At 39.2% G+C, this 13,897-nt stretch overlaps 1 protein-coding gene across 2 annotated transcripts in view; it reads left to right on the top strand.

The window, feature by feature from the left end:
* The window catches only part of USP14 (ubiquitin specific peptidase 14), a 1,988,776-nt gene that overhangs the window by 1,857,801 nt on the left and 117,078 nt on the right, over nucleotides 1–13,897 (top strand). Inside the window, exon 16 of one of the 2 annotated variants that reach the window (XM_044065241.1) lies at nucleotides 8,842–8,909. The exons of the other annotated variant lie outside the window; for it this stretch is intronic. Within the exon in view, the coding sequence (XP_043921176.1) occupies nucleotides 8,842–8,909 (68 nt within the window). The remainder of the gene's footprint in view (nucleotides 1–8,841; nucleotides 8,910–13,897) is intronic. 2 annotated transcript variants of the gene reach the window in all.

Genomic DNA, 13,897 nt, shown 5'->3' with positions numbered 1-13,897 from the left:
AAATCCAGAAAGTTGATCTGTTTTCTGTCCAGCTCATAAGAAAAGACAAGATGATGTTCATTATTAAGGAGATTATCAAAAAATTCAAAAAAATCATCTATTTCTCCCTTACAAATGAAAATAAGATCATCAATGAAACACTTATATAGTATAACATTGTTCCTAAAAAAAGGAGGTAGGATAAATAAACATCCTTTCAAAGTAACCCATATATATAATGGCATATGAGGGCACAAAAGCCGCCCACATTGCAGTACCTTTCAACTGCAGAAAATAATTATTCTGGAATGAAAAATAATTGAGTCAAACAAAATTCTAATAATGCCACTAAAAAGGTAGTTCTAGGCCCAACATATCAATAATGGACTCCAACCCCCATCTGATATCAATATTAGTATACAGTGATTTTACATCTATAGTAACCCAATAATTATCATTACACCATTTAATTTGGGATATACTATTAATAAGATCTTGGGTGTTAGAAATATGAGCTACTACTTTATGTAAATGGGCCTTTAGATGAAAATCCAAAAAAATGTTAACATTGCTCAAAATTGAACCTATCCCCGAAACTATGGGCCTTCCTGGAGGTTTATGTAAATTTTTATGTACTTTAGACAAGGCATACAAAATAGGGATTGCAGGTTTTTTTATGAACAATCTACAAACATCTTTATGTTCAAAAAAACCAAGGCGTTCACCTCTCTCCAGTAGAAATAATAGTTCATCATTGAATGACATAGTAGGATCATTGTCTAATTGTTTATATTCTTCACCATTTTTAAGTATGTTATAAACCATATTACAATAATCCATTCGATCTATGATAACCCAATTACCACCTTTATCAGCACATTTAAATATAAACTTAGTCTTGCATTCTTTTAGGGCCTTCAAAGCCAACCATTCATTTTTACTTAAATTGTAACATTTTCTTTCTTTACTAAATACATTGAATTCTGTCACAATTTCTTTGAAAAGAACCTTAAAGAATACCGAAATGGCAGGTACATAAATGTTGGGTGTGAACTTATTACTGCTCACTAAATGTGGCATGACTAGCTTCCCATATCCAGTATGATAAACATTATTGTTTTCCACTTCATCAGTTGATTCATCTGATTCGCAAAATTCAGCTCCTTCATACTCATGCACAGATAAATTTAATAGACTTTCATCTAAATCCGAAACATTTGTGTCAACCTTTCCAGAAGCACACCCATCCTCTCTTTTAAAATAAACTTTCAACAATAATTTTCTAATGAAAGCTTTAAGTTCTAGATATAAATCTGCTAGAGAGGGAAAAAAAGTTGGTATAAATTTACTGCCTCTGAATAAAACATTTTCCATGTCATAAGTAAGTTCCAAATCAGATAAATTAACACACATTAAAGTCTTTATAACAAGTCCACATACCAGTTCATTGTTTAAAGCGGTTCCTTCCCTTCCTACCATTCCTTCCATTCCTTCCTCTACTTGACTTGTTCGTCTGAAACGAATAGTCAGTATTGGATGAAACTGAGGCACCATTGTTAACCTCAACATTATTTGTTGTCGCAGATGTAGAACTGGCAAAAGTTATATTTTTAGAAATGTTCCTATCTGTTGAAGATGCTGAAACGCTTCGCTGTCTGTTGCTTTCATTTCTCACCTTTGACCTGCTACGTGTCGGCTCACGTTGCCATAAGAACAAAACGCCAGTCTCATAGTCTTTTAAGTCACGTACTAATTTACTACATTTTTGTTGGATTATCTCACTTTCCAACCTGCAAAGGTGTCTGTACTTGCAAACCTTTGGTTCTTGCCCATCTATTTCCTGGCTGACCCCTTCCGCTGGCGATCTCATTAAACTGATTGTTCAGCGGGCTTGGAAATCTCCTGACTCCATAGAACTGATTCTCTGGAGAATGGATAAGATCCTTTCTGCTCCCGAGGACCTCCAACACTGGGCTAAAGGGTTAGCAGCAGATGCCATGATGGTAGTGGCAGCCAACAAAACTGGCTGAGGAAAGTTCCTCTGTTCATCCCCCTGAGAGTCTAGAGAGATGGACAGATTTTTAAAGCGGGTTTAAGCATCATTGACCTTATCCTTGAAGTTTCTGGCATACTTCAATAGGCTCCAGAGGGATCTGATCAAGGAACTATCGGGCACCCTAACAAGAGCTGTATCTGATAAGGTCCAGGAAAAAGTGGCCTTCCAGTTAGTTACCCTGGAGTCTATTTCTAAGTCGTTCATGAGGCTCATTTCACATGCATTCGAAGGGATGACCCAGGTCAGTTGGTTCAGGGGTTATCAGACGACATGCCTGGATGCCCCTGTGTGAGTTTGCGGAGCCATTCAAGTCTTCTTTTGTCAATGCACCCTTTGACAGATATTCTTTGTTTGGCCTCAAACTTAGAAACTGTAGCCAGGTTTGAGAAGGATGGGAAGACCCTGTCTGCTGTGGACATATATTTTTACGCTCCCCAACTATCCAATTCTAGGAGTCAGAGGAGTGGGAAGGTGTGGTTCAAAAAGTCCCAAGGGCCTTTCCAGGACATACATGGTGGAGGCTCCTCTCAGGGCAGAGGAGGGGAGCTCTAATGGAAGCCGCTGACCCCGAAGTAGAGGTGGCCTGCAGAATCAGGGATCCAGAGACTGTTTCTCTGGCCAGCCATACCAATGCTCCTGAAAGTGGGCCCAATTGCTTACCTCCTGAAGTGGTTGGGGGAAGATTTTTTTCTGTATGCAAAAGACTGGCGACTGATAACCTATCGGCCCTAGGGCCTATACAAGCCTAGCTATAACAATTCCCTGGCTATTTCTTCCCAGAATATGTACTTCCCTGGTCCCCTGTCTAGCAGGGCGACTGATGTGATCTCTTGGGTATAGGTTCATAGGTTCTCTGCACAGATGTTTGGGTGCAGAGAGTTCTTACCAGATGTTCTTCTAACCCTTCACCCTTTATCCCAGATCACTAACAACTCTACCTGATGTTCCACCAGTCAGAGAGACCAAGCAGCCTTTGAAATCCAAAAGTTGCTAGAAAGAGTCATCCAAGAAGTCCCACCAGACCAGATAGGATCGAGATTTTACTCAAGGTTCTTTTTAGTGCCAAAAAGACGGGACTGGAGACCTATAATGGGTCTCAGCCTTCTAAACAAATTTGTTTGAGAGTCCAAATTCGAGATGGTCACGGTTCAATCTGTGCTTTGCTTTTTGGAGGAAAACTATTGGATGTGCTCTATAGGCCTTCAAGATGCATACTGCTCATAAAAATGGACAAATGCTCCAGAAGGTTTCTCCACTTTTGGCTAAGAGCCAGTCACTTATAGTTCAGGGTGCTGCCCTTTGGTCCAACAGGGTGTTCAAATGTATGGCAGCAGTAACGGCTCACTTGAGACTGCATGGATTCCAGGTGTTTCCATATACAGATGACTGGCTCTTCACTGCTTCCACCAGGCATCTACTACTTCAAGCAACAGAGTTCATTCTGCATTTGTTCGTGTGCTTGGGCATCACAGTCAATCAAACAAAATCTTAGCTAAGCCCCTCTCAAGATTTTGAATTCATAGGAGCTCATCTGAACACCATCTCTTATGTAGCCTCCCTTTCTCAACACAGATTACAGAAGATAAAATCCCAAGTACATCCTATTCTATGCAAAAACAAAGTTCCAGTGCTACTAGTCCTTCAAGTGTTGGGTTCCATGGCAGCAACCATCACTCTAGTCCCATTAGCAAGGTTCAACATGCAGCCACTACAATGGCTTGTAGCACCACAATGGTCTATTCTAACCCATCCAATGAACTATTCCATACTAATCACCAGTCACTGCAAAAAAGACCTATCCTGGTGGATGGAATCTGAAGAAATCCTATTAGGCCATCCATTTGTCCCTCCTCAACTCAAGGCCATAGTGACCAAGGTTGCCTCCTAGATGGGGGGGGGGGGGGGCATTACCTGGGAAAAACAGTCCAAGGCACTTGGTCCCTAATAGAGGCCAATCTGCATATCAATGTCCTGGAGTTGAGGGCAGTGCTATTAGCATTGCAAGCCTTTTAATCTGTCCTCCCCGTAGGGACCATTGCAGTCCAGTCAGACATGTCTGTAGTCTGGTACAGCAACAGACAAAGGAGAACCAAGTTCTACCCCCTGTGTCGAGAAACCTCAGAGTGTGGCAGTGGGTTGTTTCCTCCAACCGCTTTCTGATAGCAACACACAAACTAGGGAGTTCAAACATGATAGTGGACAGACTGAGCAGATGCATTCTCCTGCCTCATGAAGGGTATATCAATCCCGAGATAGAGAGGAGGATTTTTCGTTGCTGGGGCCAGCCTTGCTGTGACCTTTTTGCATCACTCCAAAACAACAAGTGCAGAAGCTACTTTGCCCCAATCCCGAGAAGTCACCAAGAGACACTCTTCTCTTCAGTTGGCCCCCGGGTCTCCTCTGTGCCACCTCCCTTCCCTGTAATTCCACTCTTTCTCAAGAAAGCAGACAGGTTGAGAAGCAAAGTGATCCTCATTGGACTTGACAAATTTGGTTCCCCTTCCTACGGGCCTTATCTAGTTCATCGTCCAAGGATTCTGGACCCAGTTCCAGACCTGTTGTCTCACCCTCAGGGACTGGTGCACCCCAACCTTCAAAATCTCAAGCTGACAGCTTGGTTCCTCCAATTCCACATCATGATATACCTACCCCAGTGTGGAAAATTCTGCTGGCTTCCCATAGACCATACGCCAGAAAACTCTACCCTAGTAAATGGAAGAGATTTTCAACCTGGGTTTAGGATAATCTCTATCCTTTTTCCTTTCCTGTGGAAAAAGTTCTAGAATTTTTAACCATTCTTTTTGATCAAGGTGCTTTCCAGCTCCACAGTAAAAGTCCAATTAGCTACCATTTCTAACTTCCTTAATGGTTTCGGTGACCTTCCTCTAATTTCACATAGACTATGTAAAGTGTTTCTCAAAGGAACCCTGCATTTTAAAGCCTCCATTTAAAGACCCTGTACCCCCATGGGATCTGACCATTGTTCTTCAGTCTCTGTTTTTTATTCCCTTTGAGCCGGCAGCTACATGCAACTTAGTTTCTTTCATGTTAACCGCTTTTCCTCATAGCTATAATCTCCGCAAGATGAGTTTCTGAGATGTAGGCTTTATGTTCAAAATCCCCTTACTTATTTTTCCACAAGGATAGAGTTTCACTCAGAACCAATCCATTGTTTCCTCCAAAGGTAGTCTCAGAGTCCAGCATTAATCAAACTATAGACTTGCCTGTTTTCTTCCCCAATTTTTCCAACAAAGCCAAATATTGCCTACATTTGCTGGATGTTCACAGACAGTTTCTGTCTCAACAGAACTAAAAAATTTAGAAAATCAGAACAGTTGCTTGTATCCTTTTCCGGCCCAACTTTATGGAAAGATGTTTCCAATATTACCTTCTCAAAATGGCTAAGAGATTATATTACTTACATATATAATAAAAAGAATCTCAAGTTACCTGCACGTATGAGAGCACTTTCCACCAGATCAATGGCTACTTCAGCTATTTTCCATTCCAAAGCTTCCATGAATGAAATATGCGCAGCAGCAACGTGGGCTACTCCACATACCTTTATCACCCATTACAAACTGGATCTGGTCTCCAGAGGAAGTGTTTCCTTTGGTTCAATGGTTCTCAGGAATATCCTTCCATAGGGCCACCCAGGATCTAAAGTAGCTTGGGACTCTGTCCCAAGAGTCAAGAATAGATGAAGGTTGACAACATCAGATAAAGCAGTTATGTTCTTACCATAACATTCCATCTGTGTTGTTTGTCTTCATCTATTCTTGGCATCCCACCCTCCTTTCCCCCTCCTGTAAATTCTTGGAGTAGTGAACATTTGTCATGGGTGCCTTGTTAGGGTTCACCTTGGAAATGGCTTCTTCATATTTGCTTATGGTTCTTCTGGCTATCTATAAGTCTGCAAACCCAAGCTGAGGTGAACTTGAAAGGGGCATTGTGGGTAGAGCATTAGCTCAAGAGATTTTTTTTTGTGGTGCGAGCTGTATAACGGCTGGACCGGTTCCGAAGATCAGAACCGACTAACCAAGAGTCAAGAATAGATGAAGATTGACAACACAGATGGAACGTTATGGTAAGAACATAACTTCTTTTTTCTAACTGTCCCAGTATGAAAATAGAAACTCCGCAGAGAAGGCCACATAGACTGTGTTTATGGGTAAATTTCAGTAACTGGCTAGTAAGTGCACTGCCTGGATGCCAGGAATAAAGAAATATAGAAGACCTGGAAAAAATCAGCTACAAAAAGAGAGGAAGAAACACTAACTGGAAGAAGTTCTGCAGCTGTTCAGCAACCTTCAGACTTGACTTCCAGTAACCTATAGGAGGATATAAGACAACTGTATTCAGACCTGGTTAAAATAAACAAAACACTGATGAAATATATCAACACAAACAACAAAAGGCTGGAAAAAATGGAAGGTTTAAACCAGGGGTGTCCAACCTTTTCGCTTGCCAGGGCTGCATTGAGTCAACAGAAATTGTCTTGGGGCCGCATGTAAAACGTATCATTTAGTTAACTGTTTCGCTGTCGCGGGCGACCAAACTCGACCCCCTGGCTGTATTGTAGGTGCATTTGAACAAAGAATAAATGTAATAAATGCCTAATATTTGCCTTAAAATTCAAATTCTCATCAATTCTTAAAATAACAGTTAACTCTAACATCTTAGTTTATTTGTAAAAAAAAAAAAAAAAAAAAATTAACAGGTATGGAATCCTTACATTTGTGTAAGATCATACCTCTTGATTTTGCTGGTTTCTTAAAGATGTCCATGTCTTTCGTCATGTCCTTAATGTCCATATGTCATCTAAGGCACTCATGTATTCTTCTGTTTCCAATTCCATTGCAGTAGGTATGTCGCCACTACTGGGATATTGGACCTCTGCTTTTTGTCACTCTGTAGCATCGATGAAGTGCTGAATACTCTGCGGATGAAGCTGTTGCCACATTTGTTGCTGTTACACTACTATTTGGTGAGGCTGGCCTGAAGATGAAAGAAGGTTTATCAGTGGTCATGCACAGCTTGCAGGAATGATGAGATCTACAATTCTCTGTCCTTCAGTACTCCAAACAAACACTGTCAACTTTGTAGATGGTTGCAGGAATGATGAGACGTACAATTCTCTGTCCTTCAGTACTCAAACAATTTCACTCTGTGGATGGTTCCCACAGTTTTCTATTTGCCATCTTAAATGGTATTATCAAACTGAGCACTCCTTTTGAAATGCACATTATGTAATTATCATTGGAATCTGTCCCTGAAATTATGCAAGACATGACTACATCTGGCACTGGCAAGATTTGTTGCTGTTGCACTGCTATCTGGTGAGGCTGGTCTGAAGATGAAAGGTTTATCAGTGGTGATGCACCGCTTGCAGGAATGATGAGACCTACAATTCTCTGTCCTTCAGTACTCCAAACAAACACTCACTCTGTGGATGGTTGCAGGAATGATGGGACCTACAATTCTCTCTCCTTCACTACTCCAAACAATCTCTCTCTCTGGATGGTTGCAGGAATGTTGAGACCTACAATTCTCTGTCCTTCAGTACTCCAAACAATATCACTATGTGGATGGTTCCCACAGTTTTCTATTTGCCATCTTAAATGGTATTATCAAACTGAGCACTCCTTTTGAAATGCACATTACATAATTATCTTTGGAATCTGTCCCTGGAATTATGCAAGACATGACTACATCTGACACTGGCAAGATTTGTTGCTGTTGCACTGCTATCTGGTGAGGCTGGTCTGAAGATGAAAGAAGGTTTATCAGTGGTGATGCACAGCTTGCAGGAATAATGCAACTTACAATTGTCTGTCCTTCAGTACTCCAACAAACAATTTCACTCTGTAGATGGTTGCAGGAATGATGAGACCTACAATTCTCTATCCTTCAGTACTCCAAACAAACACAGTCCCTCGATATTTGCAGGAATGATGAGACCTACAATTCTTTGTCCATCTTTACTTCTTAAAAATGAACAATTTGTATTTTTACATTTGTTCCACTAACAGATGGTTGAACAAGTTCAACTTTGGTTCACCCACTTACTTCAGGGTCACAAAGAATATGATAATATATGACAACACACACCAATTTCACAAGGTAATCTCACACTTTCTTTTTTTCAGTTGCATCTCCAATATGCATGAGAGCACATTTCAGCTGACTACGTGTACAGATCCACCCAATGAGGCATAGCATCATCAGATGACACCTTTTTGTACTTCTTCCTTAGATCACTATACGTCTCCAACTTAAGTTGTTTCCCAAGGTTTGCTGAAAATTTGAAAGGGGTCTTCCAGTGTTTACTTTTCACAAATTTCAACAAATAACTGACTTTAGTAGTGGCAATGTTTATTCATGAAACCTGTTCACAAGGGTGCAGCCAGGCACAGACCTTTGCAGAATTCAAACATATTGATCCTAGTTCTTGTTACTCTTTCTTAAAGTGTCCATATCAGGAGGTTCAGGCTGTCAAATCAAGATTGTTCTTTTGTGTAATAAACAAACATTATGAGCATAACCTTTTTAATGTGAACACTGAGCCTGTCTTTTTGATACCAGTGCGTCTTTATCTGTTTTGATAGAGAGGTAGTGGCGGTTTTGATAGAGGTAGTGGCGATGCGAAGAATATTTTCAAGATGCTCATCTGAAATTTTAGTTCTGATTTTATTTTTTGTATATTTCATGCGACAAAAAAATTGATCGCAAATGTATGTATTCCCCAACAGAGATGTCATGAACAGGGCATGTTTGTGAAGTGACGGATATTTTTCTTCTGGCAGGTACAACTTATAAAACTCCGTTAAAGACACTTGCAGAAATTCTATGCATTCCATTTGCAGATTTGCAGGTAACATGTTGATGTCAGCTGAAAATGGAGTAGCAAATATACTGAAATGCTGTTGGTGTTTTCTGAAATCTTGAAATCTGCTCTGAAAGTCCTATGCCAAACTATTAATTAATGCTGAATATTTTTCAGTATTTACGTGGCTTTGTTCAGACAGTGTTTCAAAGTGAATGAAGTTGCTGTTCTTAATCTGACAGTGCCATAATTTCAGTTTCAGTTCAAATGCCATCACTGTTTGAAACATATCAATTATTAGTAGATTTTCACCTTGGAGGCGCATGTTTAGGTAATTTAAATGAGCAGTGATGTCTACTAAGAATGCTAAATCAGCCAACCGATTAGCATTTTCAAATTCGGGTACAGGCTTTTCTTTTGACTCCATAAAGCACTTTATTTCATTTCTCAAATCATAAAAACATTTCAATATTTTACGACTTAACCACCTTACTACAGTAAAGTACACAATGTTTCCATAGCTAGATTCCAAGGTATTCAGAAACTCTTGAAACTGGCGGTGATTTAATCCTCTGGATCTTATAAAATTTGTTTTAATAACATTCATAATATCTTCCATTTTTAAAGTCAGTGCGCACAAATTTTTTTGATGTATAATGCAGTGGTACTTCATAAAACGCACATTACTGATCTGTTTTGCATCTTCTTCCATCAGTGTTGTTAGTTCTTCCTTCTTTCCAACCATAGCTGGAGCACCATCCGTTATTATGCCAGACATGTTTTCAATGATCAAGGAAAATCTTACTAGTGTTGCTTTTAGTGCTTTATAGAGATCAATAGACTTTGTGGTATCTTTCAGTGGAACCAGAGAGGCCAGTTCTTCAGTAATACTGAAATCGTTGTCAACGCCTCAAATAAATATGGCAAGTTGTGCCATATCTGTTCCATCTGTGCTGTCATCCAAAGCTAGTAAAACTTAAAAGTTGCACACCGAGATTCCAAACTATTTTCAATATATTTGGCTGTATCTTCCACACGCCTAGCGATTGTCTGGTGTGATAAACGTATTTTGGAAAAATCAGATTTTTTTTCTGGACAAATTATGTCTGCTACACTTTCAAGGCGTTATTTTATAAATTCACCATCAGCAAATGGCTTGGATTTTTTAGCAATTAAATTTGCTACAACATAACTTGCCTTCACTAAGGAATCCAGTTGAGTAGCTAATTTTCAAAACAGCTGTTGTTGGAATGTAAGATTTTTTTTTTTATAGCTAATATTTTCTGTCTACGGCACACTCCTTGCAATTCACTTAATTTGGGGTGCATGTGAATATAATGCCGTTTCAGATTGTAGTCCTTGAAAACAGATATCACTTCTCTGCATAGTAAACAAAGTGCTTTATTATTAGATTCAACAAAGAAGTAGTCAGTCCATTTCTCCTGAAACACTCTCCTTTCATCCGCTATTTTTCTTTTTGTAGCGATTTTGTTTTGACATGATGCAGAAGCCATGCTGAAAAGTAAAAAAGGAGTAACTAGTATTAACTACTACTAACTACTTTATCCCTAGTTATATTTACTATTTTTAAAACAATGGCTAACAATTTGCATTACAAAAATAAGGAAATAAAAACTAAGACTAGCCCATAGTTGTAGTATATGTTAATGGTGCTGGAGGAAGCATTTTATATCCACAGTGTAACAGAAAAGTATCCAGGCAGGAGAGAGACAGTTGGAATTCATGAAATTCAGATGGATTGCGATAGAGCTATGAACATGTATGGTTAGCATGTTAAGCAACAGTTTCTTACTGGTCAAGCATGGTAGCCTTCAATAACCTAATCACAGCCCTACTGTCAAGTTAAACACTGTTTACTTTGCATGCTACCCAAGGAAACTCATTCACTTGCAGAGAAAAAACCTACACGCACTAGCACTGTCATTTTATTTAGTTATTCACTACTGCACTACCAGTTCTCACTGGGAAAATCACTTCAGCAGTCCAACTATGTAAAATGTCAACATTAGCAGTCCTACAACACTGTCTTCTTCTTTCGGCTTTTCCCGGTTAGGGGTCGCCACAGCAGATCATCTGTTCGCTCATTATTGGCAGTGGAGTTTTACAGTGTCGAGTTTCCAGCCCGACGCCCAACCTAACACAGAAGGCACACACACATTTGCACACTCACACCTAGGGCCAATTTAGAGTGTCCAGTCCACCTACTGCATGTTTTGGGATGTGGGAGGAAACCGGAGCACCCAGAGGAAACCCACACGACCACAGGGATGACATGCAGACTCCGCACAGAAGGCACCCCATCAAAGAATTGAACCAGAGAACCAATTCCTGTGAGTCGGCAACGCTAACCGCTGCACCACAGTGGCCTTTGATAGATCTATTAAGATGGTAGATACAAGATCATCAGAATTTCTGTTCTGGTTAGCTGCATGTATAACATTGAGTAAGGCTGTAGTAGTTTTACTGTGATGGGGTTTAAAGCTGTGCTGAGTTGGAGACAGTAGACTGTGTTGTAAAATGAATTTAAGAATCTGGGAGTAGGGACATTTTCCCCGGATTTTTGAAAGCAGTAACAGAATAGCAATGGGTGTGTAGATAGAGAGGTTGGTTAGTGGAAGGGCCATCTTTATGCAATGTGATGTTGAAGGATTATGCAATGTGATGTTTAAGGACTTTTTTCCTCAGTTGTGGAACACAGTTTTCATTTTTTTTTCAGTGGTTTATTAGGATAGATATTGGGTATGCTATTGCATCTACATCAGTCTTAATGTATTGGTGGTAGCTAGTCAGCGGTTGCAAGGGTGAGCATTAAATTTTGAAGGAGTTTTTTTTTAGGGTCTCACAGAAGTAAAAGGGGAAACACAGAATTTAGCCAATTAACTTCAAAGGGCTGGGAGATCTCCAAACAACTCAAAAAAACTACAATACTGCATGAATAAACTGGACTGACTGATAAATAATGCAGTCTTCAGCAAACTAAGCATCTGGCACACTTACATTGTGACATAGCAATACCCCAGTCAGGGATTTTCTTCTTTATATATAAGCTGAGGTATTGAACTGCCATTATAAATAGCACTGAGTAAGTGTGAAGGTCCCATCCTTGCCTCATACTTTCATACTTGAATGCAAAGCCCCCCTCTTCTGCTTTCTATTATTCATTTTCTTTACTTGTCATCCGCCCAGTTTCCCATGTTTAATCAACAAATATTTATGCTTCATGTAGTACCACATTTGACTTATTTCTAGCCAATTTTTACAATTTCCTTAGTACACTTTTAAAAGATGTTTGCTTGTCTTTTTTTTTTAACTAACACTTGATGTCACAGGACAGAGTTGCGTGCACTAAGTGGGGCTGATTTAGTTGTTGTTGTACCAAGATAAGATGAGAGTCCTGAACTGTTACAGATGCTATCCTACATTTTTATTTCAGTGGCATTCTAGAATCTGCAGTAGAAGATATTTTTGACAGATTAAATATATACATATATTGCTGCAACGTGCAAAACATTGGGGATCAACCCACTGCATGCCCTACCTTCCCCAGCATCAGAAGGGATGGCATAATCAAAAAAAAAATATGTGAACAATCCCTTATGACTGCCTAATTAATGGCCTTCCTAGCTGTCCCCTCACCACAGTGATTGGGAGCAAATGAGGTAGTTGGCCAGGAAGGGCTTATGATTGGCAGGAACAGGGTAAAAGTGCTAAAAAAAAAAATAAAAACAGATACAATATCAGAAGGAACAGTGGTAACCCTGTTTGAAGTCTATCACAATCACTGCTTCAGAACTTCTTGATAATATTCTTGACATATGTGTACAAGTCTACAAAAGCAAGCATGTCCAGTTTTATCAAGATTTGTTAAGAATTAGTAAATTGGCTAAATGACTTAATGAGTGATGTATATAACTAAGCTTTCATTTTGAAGACATTTTTTGAAGCTGTTATAACACTCATCAATATCCAACTATTTAAATGCTTGACCAGGCATGACATTATTAACTTATGAAAATAGTATCGCTTAAAAAGAAAGGTTGACAAATGTGCATGACGTTCTAAATTAGCATGTGAAATTGCATTCAGCTGAAAAGAACAGATGAAAAATGCATTTGCACATAAATATATTAGATAATAGTAACACAAGCATAAAATACACACAAATATATTATATAACAATAACACAAGCATAAAATACATACCTTCAAGCACCCCCCCCCCCCACACACACACACACATACACACACAAAGCACAAACATTAGATGTTACATATGTTTAAGTTTCTAAATTTTAAACAGGTTTATACATTTCATTAAGCTCAGGAAATGTGTTAGCTGCCAGAATCTTTTGTTACTGATGCTTTTTCATCTCTAAATCACTGGCTGTATCATCGCAACTGCTTTGTAGAACACAAATCTCAATTATCTGAAATAAAAAGATGTGCCACTCGCCTTTCTCTAATGTTATTCCCTTTTCCCCTTAGGTAAAAGTATGACCCTTGCATTGATCTCTGCACTCTAACTCATTGATACAGCTCCCAGAGTATTTGTAATGTTTCCTCATCACCCAGTTTGCAAAATTCATCAGGGAACCGTTTTGGACCTGGGCATACCTCTCAACCTCTTAGCACAAAAAATCTGGACAAAGCCCCAAAAATAGGGGCAAATTTTAAATCTTGCTCTCAAAGACTTGGAAAGTTGCTAGAATAAAAGGTTTTATGTTACCTTGCATTTTATGAAGGGTATAAAGCCTGAAACTCAAATGGCTGTCATTACTTAGTGAATTCAGTCCTCCCTGATTTGCCACAAAAATCCAGAAAACAACAAATTTTATGAAGAACAGACCAAAACTATGAGGCAAAAATCTGGACATTCTGCCAAAATCTGGGTAGTTGAGTGGTGTGGACATGGGTTTTACCCTTCTTTACATTCTGAAAATGTATTTTAAATTTCCTGCATTGTTATTGGGACATTTTAATTCATTCTACCTACAGACTTTCTTTTCAACTTTTAAA

Source organism: Protopterus annectens, chromosome 3.part0, assembly GCF_019279795.1.
Source record: "Protopterus annectens isolate FY-2018-M chromosome 3.part0, PAN1.0, whole genome shotgun sequence".
NCBI lineage: Eukaryota > Metazoa > Chordata > Ceratodontiformes > Protopteridae > Protopterus > Protopterus annectens.
The sequence above is the reverse complement of the archived record's forward strand: the minus strand, read 5'-3'. Positions and strand labels throughout refer to the sequence as shown.